This window comes from Mus caroli, chromosome 10, assembly GCF_900094665.2.
Source record: "Mus caroli chromosome 10, CAROLI_EIJ_v1.1, whole genome shotgun sequence".
Taxonomy (NCBI): domain Eukaryota; kingdom Metazoa; phylum Chordata; class Mammalia; order Rodentia; family Muridae; genus Mus; species Mus caroli.
Window position 1 is genome coordinate 76,396,887 of NC_034579.1, and position 20,340 is coordinate 76,417,226.

The window sequence follows — 20,340 nt, forward strand, 5'->3', positions numbered from 1 at the left end:
ATCCTATGCCCTCTTCTGGTGTGACTGAAGACAGAGTACTCACATATATAAAATAATTAAACCTTTAAAAAATTGTATTTTAGGACTTACATTTTTCAAAATTCTCTCCATATCTTCTATCTTCATATGTGTTTGGTCTACTTCCTAAATCTCTCCAAATTTTTGCTTTTATTCAGGTCTGAGTTGCCTTACTTTGACAAATAAAAATAGCTTAGTTTATTAATGGGATGTTGGAGGACTTTTTATGGGATTTGTTGAAGTTACTAGGCCATATAGTAAATATTTCAGGCCATATGGGTCCCCTAATTCACCTTGAAGTATGAAAGTAACCCTAGGCAAAATACATTAACAAATGAGTCCTGTTGTATTTCAGCAGACTTGTTCAGGAAACAGGCTTGGACTGGCTCTGGCCTATTGTTGGTATATTGCTGCTACTCAGTAAAAAGATAGATTTGAGGCTGGAGGGATGGGTGACTTAGCAGTTAAGAGTGCAAGCAGCCCTTTCAGAGGGCTACATGGCACCTCACAACATCTGTAACTCCAGTTCCAGGGACCTGACACCCTCTTCTGTGCTGTGTGTAGCAGGCATGCACATGATGCACAGGTAGACATAAAGGCAAAACACCTATAAACATAAAATAATTATTAAAATATTTTTAAAAGATAATATTTTAAAATAAAGAAGATAATGGGCCTGCTGAGCTACAGGCTTGTAGACTGTAAATCACAAAGATGGATTTTCTTAGCTAACTATTGAAAGCTGGGAACATACTTTCTCTCAGTTATGAGGCTCACTCACACCCTAAGTATACATAGAAGATAGGACCAAAGATATTGTATATGCAATCTTAGATCTTAAAGATCTGGTACTTGTTGTGGAAATGTTAGCAATATTTTATACCAAGGTTATATGCCTTGGGTAATACTGATTTTGCTAAAGGGGTATTAAAACTCTATATTTTTCCAAAATATATCCAAGTCATTTTTCCTAACAGCAGTATTTCTAGCATGTATACTGTTTGTTGAAACTCAGTTCTTTAAATTTAATAAAATTAAAGTTTCTAAAGGTAAAACAGCAAAGCAGTAATTCTGTAATACGCAATTACAGCCCTCAGCCTTTTAGGGGGGATTGTCACGCTCAGGATAGACCTTCAGGTTTCTGGGATTAAACGTTTTTTTATGCTGAGTCTAATTACTTAAGTAGTTTGGTATTGGATTGTTTCTTTTTATGATAATCTGAATAAGATCAGAACTGCACAGTAGTGCTCCCACTGACTCTGGCTTCATTTAAGTATATTCAGTAAGCAGTGCAGTGCTCATCGCTGGAGACACCAGAACTATTGGCAAATTAGTGATGCATTTGAAACTAAAGGATTATATGGTTTTTTCTTTAGAGAAACCCCCAGCACCATCACAAGTACAGTTAATCAAAGCTACTACCAACTCTTTCCATGTCAAGTGGGACGAAGTGCCGACGGTTGAGGGCTATCTTTTGCAGTTGAATACTGACCTGACGTACCAAGCTACATCGTCTGACTCTTCAGCAGCGCCAAGTGTGCTAGGTAAAATAAGTGTCATGCTTGAGGAATGCATGTCTGCTCGTGTGCTTCTTAAAAACCCAGAAACCCATGTTGTGGTCATGCTCGGGTCAGGACGATGCGGGAATTTAACCTGTCCTGGTATATACCTGGTAAGCCGACTCCCCTCAGCCTCAGCTCTGAATCTTGACTGCTTTACTGTTGTTGTGGTAGAACTCAGAAAGGAACATAGAGTTCATTTTGACCCTGTTTTAAAGTTGATAGTACTTGAGTTCCAGAAATGTTTTTAATTAGCTTTCAGAAATATTTTACTGGTTTTTTTTTTTAAGTGTTTTTAACTGAACAGACCCTTGGAAAATAATTAAATTTGTTATAGTCTTCAGGAAGGATTTCAGCAACTATTAAGTAAACTATTAAGAAATCGGCTAAGCTTGAGTAAAGATGATATTTTAATCTTATAACATGTATATTTACGACATATTTTATGAATGCTAATTAAGAGCGCATCAATGTGAACTTTCTCATTCCTACAGGAGGCAGGACGGACCCTCACAGACAAGGCAGTAATAGCACCCATCATAACAGTGTAAGTTGAAGCATCTGTGATGACAAATGAGAATTTACGCCTCTAGTTCCCGTTTTTATTGAGATTTTTCTGTGTATTACTCTGAATAAGTGATTACTCCTGGCTTTCTATGCAAATCATCTCTGAGATGTCCAGGCAGCTCTGTTCTCCCAGGGCTGGGCTGGGGCGAGGCTCAGGGTTAGAGTGCTCTTGGTAGCATATGTGAGACCCTGGATTCACTCTCTAGCCCCACAGGAATAAAAGGGAAAAGAGCAGGATTATTATGACAGAAGCCTGAAGTGCATTCTCTTGTTATGAAGAGAAGCTTGGTTTCATCGCATATAGCATTGGATGCTGTTGTACTCCAATTGATACTTAGGAGCCAGGCGTGGTGGTGTATGTCTGTATTCCCAGCATTGGAGAGCTGGAGCCAGAGCATTCAGAAAGTCAAGGCCAGCCTTAGCTTACTGTTCAGAGCCAACCTGAACTAAGCAGAACCCTGTCTGGACCAAAGTGCATTTTCATATGTTTATATTGTAACATTACTAGATGTCACACATACATTAATTCTGAATCTATAAAATATGATTTAAGTATATTTTCATGGTGTACTATATAGTTCATTTACAAAGAATATCAGTAGCTAAATTGAACAACTATGAGTTTATTTGTTCTTTATGAAGTAGTCATGGTAAGTATTTGTATAAGATAATGGCTCAACTTATTAAAGTTTATATTTTCTCTGGTAAACTGCTGTTGATAGCAGTGGGCCCTTCCCATGGAAAGGGCTGAGCTGTATTCCTCTTGTGAGCATGACTGAGGATGAGGAGTGTGAGAACACACCGTAGTGTGCAGGAAGGAGGCCATACACGCTCTGTTCATACAGCTTGTGAGTTGTCTGTTTCAGTAGACAAACTATATTTATATTATGTCTATAAAGGTGTTGTGAATATTATATGGGGGGTATGCGCATACACGTGTGTACACACATGTACGTGTACCATAAACTGTATACCATAAAGTACTGTTGTCCCTTCCTGTTCTTGAATCTTGCTAAAAAATGACTCCTTTAAATTATTTTAGCTTTCTTTTAGTATCTTAACTGTGCCCTCCTAAATGAAGTCATAGTTGAGTGTGGTACCAACACCTTTAATCTCAGCATTCAGGAAGCTTAGGCAGGTGGATCTCTGTGAGTTCAAAGCCAGCTTGGTCTACATAGTGAGTTCCAGGCCAGCAAGGGCTGCATAATGAGACCCTGTCTCAAAACACCAAGCAGAAGAACAATAACAATAAATAAAATCCTTACTTAGCCAAGCCTTTACTTTCTAGCTTTTGATCCCTTCTCTTCACTGAGAAGATGAGGAAACTGGGCAGTGGGGAGTGCTTGTAACCCTGTCCTCGGGAGGCAAGCGTCCTGGGAAGCAGGGGCAGGAACAGTCTTAGGCCAGCCAGCCAAGCCTCCTTGGCAAATTCTAGGCCAGGGAGACCCTGTCTCAAAAAACACGGGACAGCCTTCTAGAGGAAGTACAGCCAAGGCTTCCTCTTCTCCATACACATGTACAGACATGTTCACATGCACAAACACATTCACACATACAGGAAAAATAACATAAGGTGAAGATTTGGTGATCTCTCTCTCTCCCGTGTCCCATATCCTCCACCCTTGAATCTTTATAGTTCAGTTGGACTTGATGCTTGTATCATGCCATGTAGTATGTTGTCAGTATGTTCCTTCACATGCAACTTAGCTTTTCCTGCCATTAGTTGCCTCCCTTTTTCATTTAATTTTTTCTTTCCTCTAACTAATTTATATTCAGATTCCAGCCAATTCTTTTTTCTTTTTTTGTCTTCTGGAGCCTTTCTTCATGCTCTAGTTCAGAGCCTCCTAAGCCTGTTCAACACACAGCCTCCTTTTTTTGCCTAAGAAAAATGTGCACACTTCAATATCTAATATAAAAGAGGTATACAAATGAAATACCTGCTAATAATAGTCTATAGAGAAATGTGTGGTGTGTATATGCAAGTGAGCATGTGTACACATGGAAGGTGGAGGCTGGCATCAGGTGACATCCCAGTCATTCTCTACTGAATTTTAAGACAGGCTCTCTGAACCTGAGTCTTGTAAATTCAGCTATCCTGACTGGCCAGCAAGCCCTAGGGACCCATCCTCCTGTCTCTACTCTCTGCACACTCTTCCACCTCATAGATCTTTTTCACATGAAATTTTGTTTGGATCCTGGGCCCCTGAACTCAGGTCCTTATATTTGTGCTGAAAGTATTTTATCAAATGAGTCATCTCCCTAACCTGAGAAATTACTTTAAAAATAATTATTTGGAATGAATACATTAAATATAAAAGCAGCTGAGCGGTGGTGGCACACGCCTTTAATCCCAGCACTCGGGAGGCAGAGGCAGGTGGATTTCTGAGTTCGAGGCCAGCCTGGTCTACAGAGTGAGTGCCAGGACAGCCAGGGCTACACAGAGAAACCCTGTCTTAAAAAAACCAAATATATATGTATAAGCAAATTTTCATGCTGATGAAATGGTTATCCCTTGTTAATTTTACATATCTAAGTCTTGGGTGAATACTTAATACTGGAGGATTTAGAACATCTTCAATGTTTTTGAAGATTAATGGCTGTTTTGATTTTATGATTATAGTTGCCGAGAACGCCATCTCACATAAATATGTGGACAAAATGGCAGAAGTATGTTCAGGGCCAGTCCACACATTGCTGGAAACCTCATCCTAACTCTTTCCTTATGAGCCAAAATTCATGTAAGGTTTTTTTAAAACTCAAGCAACAATTTAAAAAGAAATAAGATATCTAGAGGCCAGCAAGATGGTTCAGTGAACACACACACATACACACACACGAATAAAACAACAGCAACATTGGAGTGTTTGAAGGAAGGCAGGCTATCTTTATGGTTGCATGGCTATACAATGGATAATGTTGTCATTGATAAATTGAACTGCCATAAAGTTTAAATGTATTCATTATATTATGTTTAGGAAGGTAAATTAAATGTCACTAATAAAATCCCCATCTCTTCTGCTCTCCCTGTCCCAAACTCCTCTGCCTCAGCCTCCCAACTAACCAGAATAAAACGTCTATACAGCCAGAGTTAGCATTAAGAAGATTTCTGACCAAATGTTCAATAGTAAATAAGACTGGTATTAGTATATTAAGTCTTTATATATAAAATTCATTCATACAGAATAATTCCTTTCTGATATTTTTCTTTTAAGAGTCATATGATCTTTTGGCTCTGTGTCTGTTTTTTAAAACTCAAATAGGGGCTAACACAGTGGTTCCGTGAGTCAGGAACTTGCTATACAAGCCAGACTGCCAGAGTTCCATCCCCGAGCCCACATAAAAAGCAGGAGAAAACTCACTGCACAGGGCTGTCCTCTGACTACGAGTGCCCACCCGTACACATACACACAGTTAACACATTGTAATAAAGACGTTAAGTGGAGTGGTTTTCATGGCCTCACTGTGTTACGTGAGTATTTCTTTGTAATACTAACCACCATGTTAAAAACTAAACATGCTAAACTACAGCTACAGTCTTCTGAGCATGGAGAGTAAGTGAAAAAGTCTCCTAAAACTGCTGGATTTAAAGAGTGATTCTATAGAAATTAGTGAGATAATTTTAAATGTTTTATGTTTTGGTAAGTTTTAGTTTCTGATGTTGTTTTGTGAATCTTACTTATAGCCTAGGCTAGCCTACAGCACTGGAGATTCCTGCACTAGCTCTCAAATGACTGGGCTCCCAGGTGTGCACCACCACTCCCTGTTGGTAAACTTGCCTTCCGGAATGTGCTTATAAATATTTTCCTTTTATGTGTGTACTTCTGTGTCACTTTCATCTCCTGCTATGATGAACTGTTTTATTTCCTGTAGGTTAGTGATACAGTAAACAGTACAAAAACTGAACACACGGCTGTGAGAGGAACGTCACTGAGAAGCAAGCCCGACTCAAGAGCAGCCGACTCCAGTGCCGCTCTGCATTCACCATTGGCACCCAACACTTCCAATAACAGCAGCTGGGTGACAGACATGCTGCGCAAGAATGAAGGTTAGGGTTACGTTTGAAATCAGATCAAAGCTTAATAGCCTGGGTAGGGAACTCAAGAGTTACTGAAAAGTTACTGTTTACACTGGTTTTGGTGGGGAGTGTGTGTGTGTGTGTTTGTTTTTTTCATGACAGGGTTTCTCTGTTCAGCCCTGGCCTTGAACTTGGAGATTGCCCTGCTTCTGCCTCCCAAGTGCTGCCATTAAGGATATGGGCAGCCATCATCCAGCTTGTGTGTGTGTGTCTGTGTGTGTGTGTGTCTGTGTGTGTGTGTGTCTTATTATGTACTCTTGGCTGTACTGGAACTAACAGAGATCCATCTGCCTCTTGAGTGCTTAGATTAAAGGCAAGTACTTATGTTACATGTTTTTGATATTTTTCCTCAGAGTGAACATAGTGACAAGTTCACACATTGTAAATATGAAATTTTAGTCCAGGGAATGTTTGGTGACATTGAGGTTGGCCAGTGTGGTTAGTGTGACTGTCCCTGTGCTCATTTTCTGGTCACTTTTTAGCTATATGAGGTTATTTGTTTATCTTAATTGCTATTTCTAAAATGCTGAGATAAATAGTTGTCATTTAGTAAATAGCAGTGTAGCAAGTATATGAATTAAGGAAATTCAGTTATGGGAACAGCATTCATAAGACAGCTCACAATTTGGTGATTTTTTTTAATTTGAATATTCTGTTATATTTTGTTTTATTTCTTATTTTTGGTTTTTTGAACAGGATTATACTTTGTAGCCCTTGCTAACCTGGAACTCACTATTGTAGCCTAGGCCAATCTAACCCTGTGGCAGTTCTCCTGTCTGAGCCTAGAAACTGTTGTAATTCACCATACCTGGCTATATTCAGATGCCACTGAGACACTTACCAAGCATTGTTTGTGATTATTTCACAATCAGCAATAATTTTATCAATTCTGGCATATCCTTGGAATAGAAAGTAGCTTTTTAATTTTAAGACTTTGCAATAGCTGTTTTAAATATGTTTCAGGGATTCAAATATAAAGAGTAAACATTGTTTTTAAATATAACAGGATAAACATTGTTTTATTTCCATTTAGTATCTACAGTAGATAAAAATACTGTAGAACATTATGTTGTATGTTTTTCTCTTTTCATTACTGATGCAAGATTCTCCGTTTTGTTTGGTTGGATTACTTTTTTTGAGACTGACTCACATTATTCTCCCAGGCTGGCTTAGAACTCAGATGTTTCCCAGGCTACCTGGCCTCAGGCTCCTAGTGATTCTCCTGCTTCGCCCTTCCAAGTGCTGGGATTATAGGCATGGCTTGTTATACCCAACAGGATTGCTGGCTTTCTTACATAATGGGATTATTTGGTATAGATAAGCTTGATTCTGAACTTCCAGTTTCAAATTTTTTATTTGTAATTTTCTGCTGTACAAAGAAGTTTATATGCTGAAAACAAATTTGAGCTTGAGCCTTCCAATTTTTCGATAAAATTGGTTCTAAGCAGATGGTAAAGCCAGAGTTTGTACCACAGTGCTGACACACCATAAACTCTGTCAAGGCCTGGCTCTTCAGTCTCAGGTCACCAGCATTGTGGCATTCTTTGCAGACTGTAAGAACTGCCCTGTGTGCTTCCAGCAATGAAGGAATGTTACGACTGCATGTGTGTTCTCCTTGAGAGAACCCTCCGGCTTTACCAGACGGAGGGATGATGAGGAAATAATTGAAAGACTGGTTAGAAGTTCTTTCAAGATTCTCAGACAGATGTGTAAAGATAACACAGTGGGTAAGATAGAGTAGGGGGAAAGCCAGTGAAGAGGCTCTTAATATGCCTTTAGTATAATATAAAGGTATCTTCAGCTCTGCAGCTGGCTGGTTATGAGAGAAAGGTGAGTCACGGAAGACCGTTTTTAGTTGGACATCACAATGAACACTGAGCTTCATCAAAATGGAAATCGAGGAGCAAGAACACACTAGGAAGAATGTTCAACTTTGAACTTAATTGAAATACTCTATACTTAATATCTAGATATGGAGTCCATAAAGCAGTATTTGTCTATAAGTACAAATGTAGAAGTTATCTGAAATGTAAGTTCCACAAGAGCAGATTCCCAACAGGCAGTCCGTGCCCAGGCCATCCGTGCTTGACTGACTGGTGACTGAGCAGTGACTGGTGTTTGCAGCTTAGGGTGTGATGGGAGAGGGAAGAACTGTGTAAGAACACCAGGTAGAAAATGTCACTGAGGAGAGTGAGAAAGGGGCCCTTAGCTTAGTAAAAGAGAAGTGGTTTGGTTTGTTTGTTTGCCTGCTGTTATTTTAGTCTCTTACAGTGGGCATCAGCATCACAGTTTGCAACTCTTTGCACATGTATTTTACCAGATGAAGAAGATCATGAGGCATGAACCCTGCCTGTTTTCTCTCAGTATCGTAGAAACAAGCACACTGCCTGATAGAAGGTCTGCTGTGTTGTCAGATGAGTGAATATAATTTGTAGGAAGAGACAGGCTTTAAACAGAAATGTGTGGGCACCAGTGTTTATCTTCCACAATGGAAGAGAAGACAGAAAATGGACAACATCATAAAGACATTTAGAACAGGAGAAAGCAGAACAGTGAAGAAATTCATGCCAGATTACCACCCCCTCCATACAGACTAAAATTAGTGTCAAAGCCATTTGATCTCTAGTAGCAAGTAATGTCAGTATTTAGTGTAGAAGAGGAGCCAAGATGTTACACATTCATGCTAGGTGTAGTGCACCTATTCTAAACATCTTATACCCAGAGATTAATCAGAAAGCACCAGGCTTTAAACTCAGGTCCTCGTGCTTCAGCACATGTAGTGTACTAAGTGGTTGCCTGGACTTAAGGACAGTAATTCCTGAACCTTGGCTCTCCAGTACCATTTCCAGTGTGCAGACTACAGTAGCCCAGCAGACCATTAAAGCTGATCCATCCAGTACAGATGGGGTAAAAGCCCGTTTGTTAAAGCCGAGACCTCACTAGCAACATGTAGTACCAAATCTAAAGCTTTGGAACACGTTTCACACACTGTGCTGTGATCCACTGATGCTTGTGAATCCTCACCGTTACCAGTGTAGACAGGGATTGCACTGCACTGTGGGGAAGATCATGAAGCAGCTAGATATGTAGAATAGTCTGTCCTTTTTCCTCCCTTTGACTTTTATCTTTTGTGAGCTAAATCTCACCATGTAGCCCAGTCTGATCTCCTAACTTGAGGTCCCCCTGCCTCAGCCTCTTGAGTGCTGAGATTATAGGTGCATAATTTTGCACCCCACTATACACCTCTTGTTAGCCTCAAATTAAACAAGTGTTTGTTGCTTGTTATGTTAGGAACTGAACCCAGGGTCATTGTTATGCTACACTTAGCTACATCCCCATCCCAGTATATTCTTTGCTCCTTCGTGTTAAGTGTTTAGATCAACACACACTAGGATACATCTTTCCTCTACTCTGAGTAGGCTCAGCAAACTTGTTCCTTAGCAAAGATTAGTCCAGAGCATTAACAGTCCTTGGAGTTGATTGATTTCTAAGGCTGTAACAACTTACTGCCTTGTACTAGGAACTGGGTTTCATCTTTGTAAGCATCCTCTCTTTCACTGTAGCTAGTCACCAAAGCCTTAGGAAGGATCGTTGCCATTAGTTTGAATGGTTATTCATTTCTGATTGCTCTGACTATTTTTCTCAGGTTGTTGTTGGTGTGTGTGTGTGTGTGTGTGTGTGTGTGTGTGTGTGTATGCACTCACATGTGTGAGTTCATGCACTCTTGTACCCACAGATATGATTGTGTGTGCATGTGAAGGCCAGAGACACCTTATGTGTCTTCCTCAGTCACTGTACATCCTGTTGCTTGAGATAGGGTCTCTAATTTTTACACGGAGCTTGCCAGTTTAGCTAACCCGTCTGACCAAGAAGCCTCAGTGATCTGCTTTTCTCTGCCTCCCCAGCACTGGGCACCATGCCCAGGTGTTTTATATGGCTTCTGGGATTGAACTAACTGAGAGATTTCCCTAGCTCCCCAGTTTTTTGGGTCCCTTTAATCATGATAAAATACACATAACACAGATATGTTTACAAGTTTGGTGTCATTTAATACTCTGTATGTTTATTAACTGTTTTAGTATGTCTGAGTGATTATTTAATAGTTAACTGGTGGTTTGGTTTTCAGTTGATGACATATGTGCTCTGCCTGCAACTAAGATCAGCCGTGTAGAGGTGCATGCTGCAGCAACGCCATTTTCTGTAAGTTTATGACATGGTGGAGATGTGTGTTTAAATGAAAATGGTCTCAGGTTTCATGTAGTAAGGAACTGATATAAATTTAGAAGCAGGCAGAGGAGTAGGAAATTTCATAATATATTTAGTGGAAAAGATGATACAATAATAATGTACATTTTGTGGACCCAGTTTTGATGTAAAAATGTACTTAATACCCATGTTCATATTCTCAGTGTATCAGCTCACAACGTACTTTCAATTGCTATTTCTGGGATGTGAGGCCACAGATAATTTTGACATTCTTCTCCATGCTTTCTCTATTTTATATATGTTTAAATTAATATACGCATGTCTATTAGTGAAGTTACATTAATGGTTAAAAGATGGGATTTGTCATGGAGCAGAAATGCTTGGGTAGCAGCACAGTAGAGCTTTGCCATAGCAGATTGATGTCCGTGCACAGTGAGCTCAGAAGTCTGACACTGACTTGTTCTATGGAGGCCATAATGGGCTTGTGTATCACCAAACTTAAATGCTTGCGGAGTTCCTCACAGATACTCCAGGATTGCCTGCTTATGAGGATCATAAAGACATACTATTTGTAGGGTTTTAAAAAAATAGTCATTTTACTTTGTTGCTGTGATAATTTTATTAATTGCTTACCTTTTAGAGTCATTCAAAATTGTCTATAGTTTTTTGGTTTTGAGAATTTTAATCATATATCTTTCTTCATCCGTGTTCACCTTTCCAGAATGATAGTCTGTGTTTGTAGACTCTCCTCAGGGGAGGATTATTAAATGGAAAGATGTTTCTATGTTTCTTCTGAATCTGTTTGTGATTCATCAGCCCCAGCTGTGTTTGTTATTTCACTAGTCAGGTGCCTTCCTTGAACCTTGCTGCAGAGCTGTTAGAGCTTTAGCACCTAACCTTTTAAAGCAGCGCCTAGCCGCTAAAGACTCTTGTAGTCAGTTCACTTTGCCCTGTGTGCTCACCAACACTGAAAGCATGTGCACGTGCTCTTGTACATTGATGACAGAAGGAACTGAAGTGCACACTTGTTTTGAGCTTCTGCAAAGCAGCGTGTTGTTCATAAAAAGACAGCTTTAAAGATTAGGTCCAAGATAAGTATGGCTCACCCCAGAAAGTAGCTTAAATTAAAGTCTGTTTGTAAAGCAGAGCAAAGAAATGTAAAGAAGTTTAATCTACTCCCCGAGTTAGTATATATTGAAGTACATTCAAATTGCATTTTAGTTTTGAACTTTTTTTCTCCTTTTAGGTTTGGAGAAGCACAGGTATTTCAGATACAAAGATCACTGATCTCTGCTTGTTTGTTTTGAATCTAGAGGGATGGAGTTTTCTACCTGTTCCTTTATGAGTAGATAGTAGCATTTCTCTAAAGGGGTTACACTTTCTGAGGTCTCTGACAGTGTTCTACAGGACAGCTGGCATTTAAACCTGTCACTGATGGGAAGCATGCTCACTCTACCCAGATTGATAGATAGCAGCAAGCTCCTGGTGCCTGGTACCTGTTACACTCTCAGTTCAATGGGCATCCCCTTCCCATTGGCCACTGACCCAGCCTGTTCAGACTTGTTTTCTATGAGCTTATAATGAGTGCTATTCATCCATGTGCACACTTATAGATCACTGCATGGGATTATGTAAGTCTTGACAGTTCTATGTTCAATGTGGTCTTCATAAATTTTCCTTTCTCTGAAATTAGAAAGAGACACCTTCAAATCCAGTGGCCATTTTGAAAGCAGAGCAGTGGTGTGATGTGGGAATTTTTAAAAACAATACAGCTTTGGTGAGCCAGTTTTACTTGCTACCAAAAGGAAAACAAAGTATGTCAAAGGTAACTGTTAATAAAATTCCTATACTTTGAGAGCTGAGGATGTAACTGTGGTAGAATGCATGTCTATCATGTATGTGAATTTGGCATAACTCCTAGCACTTCAAAAAGCAAGCTAAATATAAATAACATGAATTGTGATCCTGGAGAGTAGGATTATTTTGATAACTGTAATTGAGGTCATTTTAAGGAATTAAGTTGGGATCTTTCCACAGTGTATTATTGAGAGTGTTGTATATATAATCATCTTGTATTCTTTAATGCTGCTTTTTAAATACGACACATATCATTTTAAAAATAATCTGCATTGACTAAGGTGTGTTTCTTTTCTTTTTTGAGACAGAGTCTCATGTAACCAGGCTAGTCTCAAACTTCTTAGGTAGCCAAGGCTGGTCTGAAAGTCCTGATTCTCTTGTTTCCACCTCCCAATTACTTTACTAGGATTACAGGTATAATTGAGCTGGGTTCCAAGGTTGGGTTCCAATGATCTGGTCTGGTCAGATAAAATAAGGGCTTAAAAATATGTCTCAGGTGGTGGTGTTTGTGCATGTCTTTAATCTCAGCACTCAGACAGTCAGATCTTTTGAGTTTGAGGCCAGCCTGGTCTGAAGAGTGAGTTCCAGGACAGCCAGGGCTTTATAGAGAAACCACATCTTGAACAAGAATAACAAAAAAAAGCCTGCTTCAGGGTGGGTGGTGGTGGCACCCACCTTTAATCCCAGTACTCGAGAGGCAGAAGCAGGCAAATGTCTGGAAGTTGGAGGCCAGCCTGCCTCTACCAAGTTCTAGGGCAGCCAGAGCGACACAATAAGAGCCTGTATCACATATTATTATACCTGATTATTTCAGATGAGGGATACCCAAACCAACCTAAATATCACATATCAGTTTAGTTTCTGTAACAAAACATTTGGCAGCCTTTACTCTTTTTCACATTGAATATTTTTAATTCTTGATAAAAATGAAAATTCTAGTAAAAAAAAAAAAAAACTTTTACGGCTGAGATTCCTGGTTAAAGCTGAATCTATGTCCATATAAAGATACATCTGGTAGTGCTATGTCCAATTCTCTAAGGAACTGATTGATTTCCACCAGAATGATTTCCAGAGTGATTGTACAAGCTTGCAATCCCACCAACAATGGAGGACTGTTCCTCTTTCTCCACATCCTCGCCAGCATCTGCTGTCACCTGAGTTTTTGATCTTAGCCACTCTAACTGGTGTGAGGTGGAATCTCAGGGTTGTTTTGATTTGCATTTCCCTGATGATTAAGGATGTTGAACATTTTTTCAGGTGCTTCTCTGCCATTCGGTATTCCTCAGGTGAGAATTCTTTGTTTAGCTCTGTTCCCCATTTTTAATGGGGTTATTTGATTTTCTGGAGTTCACCTTCTTGAGTTCTTTATATATATTGGATATTAGTCCCCTATTTGATTTAGGATAGGTAAAAATCCTTTCCCAATCTGTTGGTGGCCTTTTTGTCTTATTGACAGTGTCTTTTGCCTTGCAGAAGCTTTGCAATTTTATGAGGTCCCATTTGTCGATTCTTGATCTTACAGCACAAGCCATTACTGTTCTGTTCAGGAATTTTTCCCCACTTTCACCTCTATAAGTTTCAGTGTCTCTGGTTTTATATGGAGTTCCTTGATCCACTTAGACTTGAGCTTTGTACAAGGAGATAAGAATGGATCAATTAGCATTCCTCAACATGATAACTGCCAGTTCTGCCAGCACCATTTGTTGAAAATGCTATTTTTTTTTCCCACTGGATGGTTTTAGCTCCCTTGTCAAAGATCAAGTGACCATAGGTGTGTGGATTCATTTCTGGGTCTTCAATTCTTAAAGATCCAGCAATACCTCTCCTGGGCATATACCCAGAAGATGTTTCAACTTGTAATAAGGACACATGCTCCACTATGTTCATAGAGGACTTAATTATAATAGCCAGAAGCTGTAAAGAACCCAGATGTCCCTCAACAGAGGAATGGATAAAGAAAATGTGGTACATTTACACAATGGAGTACTACTTAGCAATTAAAAACAATGAATTTATGAAATTCTTAGGCAAATGAATAGATCTGGAGGATATCATCCTGAGTGAGGTAACCCAATCACAAAAGAACATACATGATATGCACTCAGTGATAAGTGGATATTAACCCAGAAACTTAGACTACCCAAGATAAAATTTGCAAAACACATGAAACTCAAGAAGAAGGAAGACCAAAGTGTGGATACACTTCTTAGAATGGGGAACAAAATACCCATGGAAGGAGTTACAGAGACAAAGTTTGGAGCTGAGACGGAAGAAAGGACCATCCAGAAACTGCCCCACCCGGGGATCCATCCCATATACAACCACCAAACGCAGACACTATTGCATATGCCAGCAAGATTTTGCTGACAGGACCCTGATATAGCTATCTCTTATGAGGCTATGCCAGTGGCAAATACAGAAGTGGATGCTCACAGTCATCTATTGGATGGAGCACAGGGCCTCTAAAGAAGGAGTTAGAGAAAATACCCAAGGAGCTAAAGGGGTCAGCAACCCTATAGTAGGATCAACAATATGAACTAACCAGTAACCCCCAGAACTGTGTCTCTAGTTGCATATGTAGCAGAGGATGGCATAGTCGGCCATCAATGGGAGGAGAGACCCTTGGTATTGCGAAGATCATATGCCCCAATACAGAGGAATGCCAGGGCCAGGAAGCGGGAGTGAGTGGTTTGGGGAGCAGGCTGGGGGAAGGGTATCGGGGACTTTCGGGATAGCATTTGAAATGTAAATGAAGAAAATATCTAATTTAAAAAATGAAAAAGATACATCCACATGTAAAGACATGTTAGCAACCTAATTTTTTCAAAACTTTATTTTTAATTTCTTAATTCAAAAACATGCAGCGAGGACATTTGAATTTGAATTTCTTTTTTTACTTTTCTTTTTTTTTTGCATTTGTTTTGTTTTATATTTTTATAAAATAGGGGCAGGGTTTCTCTGTGTAGTACTGACTGTCCTAGAATGCTGTAGACCAGGCTGGCCTCGAACTCAGATCTGTCTGCTTCTTCCTCTACAGTGTTGGGATTAAAGGTGTGTGCAACCACTACTCCGCTGTGTCTGATTTCTAGCTTTGACATTGTTCAGTGTTAACTGGACAAGTCAGTTGTGCTAGCTCTCTAAGAGCAGGCTTCTTTCCGCACAGTGTGATGGTCCAGGGGGCACAGGCCTGGTGGCTGGGCAGAAGAGTTGCAAAGCCTTTGCTGGGTATAGACGCTAGGGTAGTACCACCCGAGAGAGAGGCTGTCACCATTTAACATTGATGTCTTGTCCTGAATAGAGTCTTTAAATACACTGCATGTTACTTTTTGCCAAGCTTGCTTTTCTGTCTCTAAAGGGCAGTGCTCCTAGGAGGACTATCATATGACACCAAGGCTGGGACTCTTCTCCCAGTTAATAAGTTCACGTGAAGTGGGGGTGAGGATTTGTATTGTTTATTGTGACAGCAGCTCTGTTTTTTTAATATTTGGTTGTTGTTTTTTTCTACCTCTACTGCCTCTCCTGTGCACAGTTCCCTTGCCTTTCTCCTTATCCTGAGAGGTTCAGCTCACGTTCCCTCTGGATAAGAGTCCCTGATTCAGGCAGGGGCTTGATGCGTTCTGTATTAGTTTACTCTTTGTGTGAGACAGAGAAATACAGTATGGAACTGGGTCCTTAAAATACCCTCATTCTTAAAAAGTTTTGTTGTTTAATAAAAACAGAATTTTAACTTTGAAGTATTATATGTGCCTTTTCTCTGACTCTGTATATTTTACATTTCAGGTAGGAAATGCAGATGTGCCTGACTACAGTTTGCTTAAGAAACAGGATCTTGTTCCAGGAACAGTATATAAATTCAGGGTTGCTGCAATCAATGGTTGTGGAATAGGCCCTTTCAGTAAAGTCAGTGAATTTAAAACGTGTATTCCTGGTTTTCCTGGAGCTCCATCTACAGTCCGCATTTCTAAGGTAGTCTGTCAGGTCCAGCCAGACTTGACTGTGATACAAATGATTTGAAACTCCTATGTTGAAACATTCGTAGTAGCACTTGTGAAAAATACCTAAGAGAGGTGGATTAAATGTTAAAAGTTTTAGTAGCCATGCATGGTATTTTTCAGTACCGGATTGCAAGCTGAATTATAATGTGCGAAGCACAGAAGGACTGAAGTCAGCATGTGTTGTCTTGCCTGTGTCACCCAGAGTTCATTCTGGAGAGTTGTAGACTTCAGAGCATATGAAGCTGGATCACATTTTTTTTTTTTTTTTTTTTTTTGGTTTTTCGAGACAGGGTTTCTCTGTGTAGCCCTGGCTGTCCTGGAACTCACTTTGTAGACCAGGCTGGCCTCGAACTCAGATATGCTGGATCACATTTTATTATAAGCCTTGTGCTTTGTTAGGAAAGAAAATGCCCTTTGGGGATATGCTAGGAAGCTTGGGTATTTAAGCTGTACTTTGTAAAAAGTGTGTGTAAACTATAGAGCCAGTTAAGATAGAGTCTTAGTCAGCAGTAAGGGTGACCCACGGAAGGAAGGCTCTGTCTTGTAAAGGCTTCAGAGATCCTCGAGAGAGCCAGAGAGCCCTTCACCTTTCTTCTTCTTTTCTAGAATGTTGACGGTATTCACCTTTCCTGGGAGCCTCCAACTTCACCTTCTGGAAATATTTTGGAATATTCAGCCTACTTGGCTATCCGCACAGCACAGGTACAAGATAATCCAAGCCAACTTGTGTTCATGAGGATCTACTGTGGTCTCAAAACCTCATGTACAGTGACTGCTGGGCAGCTGGCAAATGCGCATATTGATTACACATCCAGACCTGCCATTGTGTTCAGAATATCAGCAAAGAATGAAAAGGGCTATGGACCAGCCACACAAGTCCGATGGCTTCAAGGTAACAGTAAGAAAGCTCCTTTGAGTTGAGTTGTTTTTTATTAAAGCTGTTGTGATAGTTATTTATTAGTAACTGGTTATGAACATCTGTTCTTTGAGAGTATTCTCTGACTGTATTTCTAGCAGTTATGAATTTGAGTTTGTAAGTTGTTCTTAAAATGTATTTGCTCACTTCTAGATCCAAATAAAGATAGAAAGAAGCAAAGACTGAAAATTAGTATATGGATTCTTCCTTACCCATATAGCTGCTTATAAAGGAAAAAAAATAGCAAAATGAAGATAAAAGCCGTAAGGTGTATTGCCCCTTTTCTTTTACTCAGTCATCCTGCGGCTACTGAGATGAGTTTAGTACTGGCTGGTGTACACCACTGTGCTGGGTGTTCCCCATGTTGTAAATGCCCTGGCTGAGTACCCGCCGGCCTGATTCCAGGAGCAGGGGTCTTCTATCAGCTATCTCTCAGTGCAGAGGATCTGCGATTCTAAGTTTAGTAGCCACCTTACTCCCTTATCTTCAGTTATCACAAGCTTAAGCAATTAAAAGAGAAAGGCTAGTTCAGCAACTCTGCTTTTGATTTTTAAAATTATTTTCTGAGAATCCCAGCAAAATATAAAATGGATAGTGGACAGTCTTGATTTGTGTCTGACCAAGATACCTGAATGTATCTTTAGCTAAAGCACTTAGTCTATCTGGCCCTTGATCTCTTCACTAGCAAGTGAAGGAGTTAGGAGGGTTTCCTTTAAAGTCCCTTTCAGGCCCAAATGTTCCTATTTTCCTTGGGAGTTGGCTATATCCCTGAACACTGTCACGTGTCTAACAGGACCTAGGTTTTTACAGTGTTTTAAACATTTGTAAGATCTTTGTAAATGCTCTAGATGTTTTATTTTTGAATTATTTTTACCTCAAAATTGTATAAGCTTTTTTATATCAGAAAAAAAGCACTAGATGGCCACTTCAGGCTCCTTTCCACCTTAGAGATGCAGAAAGCTCCGAGACCACTCCGCTACAGGTAACTTACTTTACGCCGTTTGAAGTGTCATAATTTGGCTGCCTAGTCAGTTAGGAAGTGCAGTTGGGAAGTGACTACATACAGAACAGACACTGCAGAGAAGACGTTTCAGGCCAAGCGCTGCAGTTAGCACAAGCACAGGTCTGCTTCTCCAGCGACATGATCTCATGCCAGTGTAGGACGACTGAGTAGCTGTGCCCTCCAACCTTCGTGTGATGTGCCCAGTGTAGATGAATATGATTGTGAAGAATTGATATATATATATATATGCCAGTTACTAACTTAAAGTGTATAGAATATTTTAATATATAGTTTTTTGTAAAGAACTGGGATTTTTATACTACAGTATTTGTAATTAATGTGTCTCACTAATTAAATTTCTCTTGAAGAAAATATGCAAACTATTAGACACATGAGTGGCTTCTGAACTCTAAAGATAAAATAAATGCACTACTATGGTGTTGTTAGGATACCTTTTGGGGTACATGAATCTTCCTAATTAAAAGGGTCCTTTCCAAGCAGTGTTTACAAGGAGGCCTTTGGTTGGTTATCCCAGCAGTTCCCATGGGGAGAGCTTCACTCTGCCTTCATTTAATTTATGTGCTTTGCTTTGGCAGCGCTTGCTTTTTGCACTGGTAGACTTTGAACTTACCTCATTATTATGTTTGTAATCATTTGTGTAGCTTCCATGATGTGTCTGATAGAAGCTAAACATGTCTTAACCAAAGTTACATGGTATGCAGATTTGCACATATGGACTAGTAAGTAGGCTTTGTTGTATATGTGTGCTCAGCTAAGAAGAGTAGCCAATTTTAGAAAGTGTGTGTTTTAAGCCCAGTTACTTTAGTAGAAAACTTTGGGCTCCCAATCCTATTCTTTGTATTAATTAACAGTTTGCATCTTGAAAACATTTATCTTACTATTGAGGGAAAAGTTGCTGTAAAGCAGACTAGAACGTTGGTTTTGTGCACATTTTACCTATTTAGTATGTGGTTTAGGTGCTTAAAGGCATCACCTTCTTTTCTATTCTAGACCAGGAAAAAGATGTGAGCCCATGGTTCTAATACCCGATTTGCTTCTTTGAAGAAAGGGTAGCCTTTCTATATAAGCGATTTGTTACAATAATAAACCTTTTTACCTCAAGAATTGCCCAAATTGTATTTTTTCCATTGGCATTACTTCCTTAGCATAAGTCATGTTTCTGTTTCTGTTATGGCACTGGTGGCTGAAAGATCCCCTTAGCAGATCTGTGTGGCTTTGCTGTTAGCAGTTCCTATGATGCTAGAGCTGCGTGTCCGTGAGAGCAGCTGTTCTGCCAACATGCACAGCGGTGGCTTCTAAGGACTGCATGTCGTCAGCTGCCGTCTTCAGCACACAGACCTTGGGTTTGTTTGTTTGTTTGTTTTTGGTTGTGTGTGTGTGTGTGTATATGTGTGTGTGCGTGCGCGCGCGTGCTCGCGTACTGGAGATTGACCTTGGGGCCTGGGCACCTAGGCTAGTGTTCTAATAGCAAGCAACACCACAGCCCAGGCAGATACCTCTTCCAAGAGGATTTTACCTAAGTTAAGTTTCTTTCTTTTGTCTCCAAGCTGTATAGCTGTCTTTGTGTCACAAGCCTCTTCCATGTGTTCTGGACTTTGGTTCACATAAGTAAAAATACTGTTGATACTGCATGCTCTTAGAATTATGTTTTTTAAACACTGTATTGGCCTTATTTTATTTTAGCACATTGTTTTAACTAGAAATAAGTTATATATAAACTCAGTCTGTATTTAAGAACTAAGAGAATCTGTTTGCATGGGAGGCACCTTTGCCCCATAACCCAGTTACATGTAGAATCACCTGCAGAGGAGTAAAGCTGCCGCCCGGTATCTCACAGACTTGTAGACTAGCAAACAGTGCTTCTGCTTAGAGAGTGTCTGCTCTAACTAGGGGTTTATTTAAAATGATAGCATATTAACGTAAAGACATTTGCTCTGTTCTGTCTGGAGTGATTAGTATCTGGGGATTACTCCTGTAGTAACCTGCTCCTAAGCGGAGACTGCGAGTAGGCTTGGTCTTTGGCCATTTGAAGTGTAACTGTTGTGCTTCCCAAGACTGATTTTAGGCAGTTGTATGTATTGTGTACCAATAATATGTAAAATAAAAGTTCCTTTTTCTATAAA

General features: G+C 39.8%; 1 protein-coding gene across 1 annotated transcript in view; it reads left to right on the plus strand.

Moving 5' to 3' along the window:
- Hcfc2 (host cell factor C2) overlaps positions 1-20,340 on the plus strand; it is a 41,372-nt gene extending 21,032 nt beyond the window's left edge. Inside the window, exons 8-14 of the mRNA XM_021174907.2 lie at positions 1,395-1,562; positions 2,072-2,124; positions 6,015-6,189; positions 10,346-10,419; positions 12,119-12,250; positions 16,063-16,248; positions 16,884-20,340. Coding sequence (XP_021030566.1) covers positions 1,395-1,562; positions 2,072-2,124; positions 6,015-6,189; positions 10,346-10,419; positions 12,119-12,250; positions 16,063-16,248; positions 16,884-17,198 — 1,103 coding nt within the window. The 3' untranslated portion in view covers positions 17,199-20,340. The remainder of the gene's footprint in view (positions 1-1,394; positions 1,563-2,071; positions 2,125-6,014; positions 6,190-10,345; positions 10,420-12,118; positions 12,251-16,062; positions 16,249-16,883) is intronic.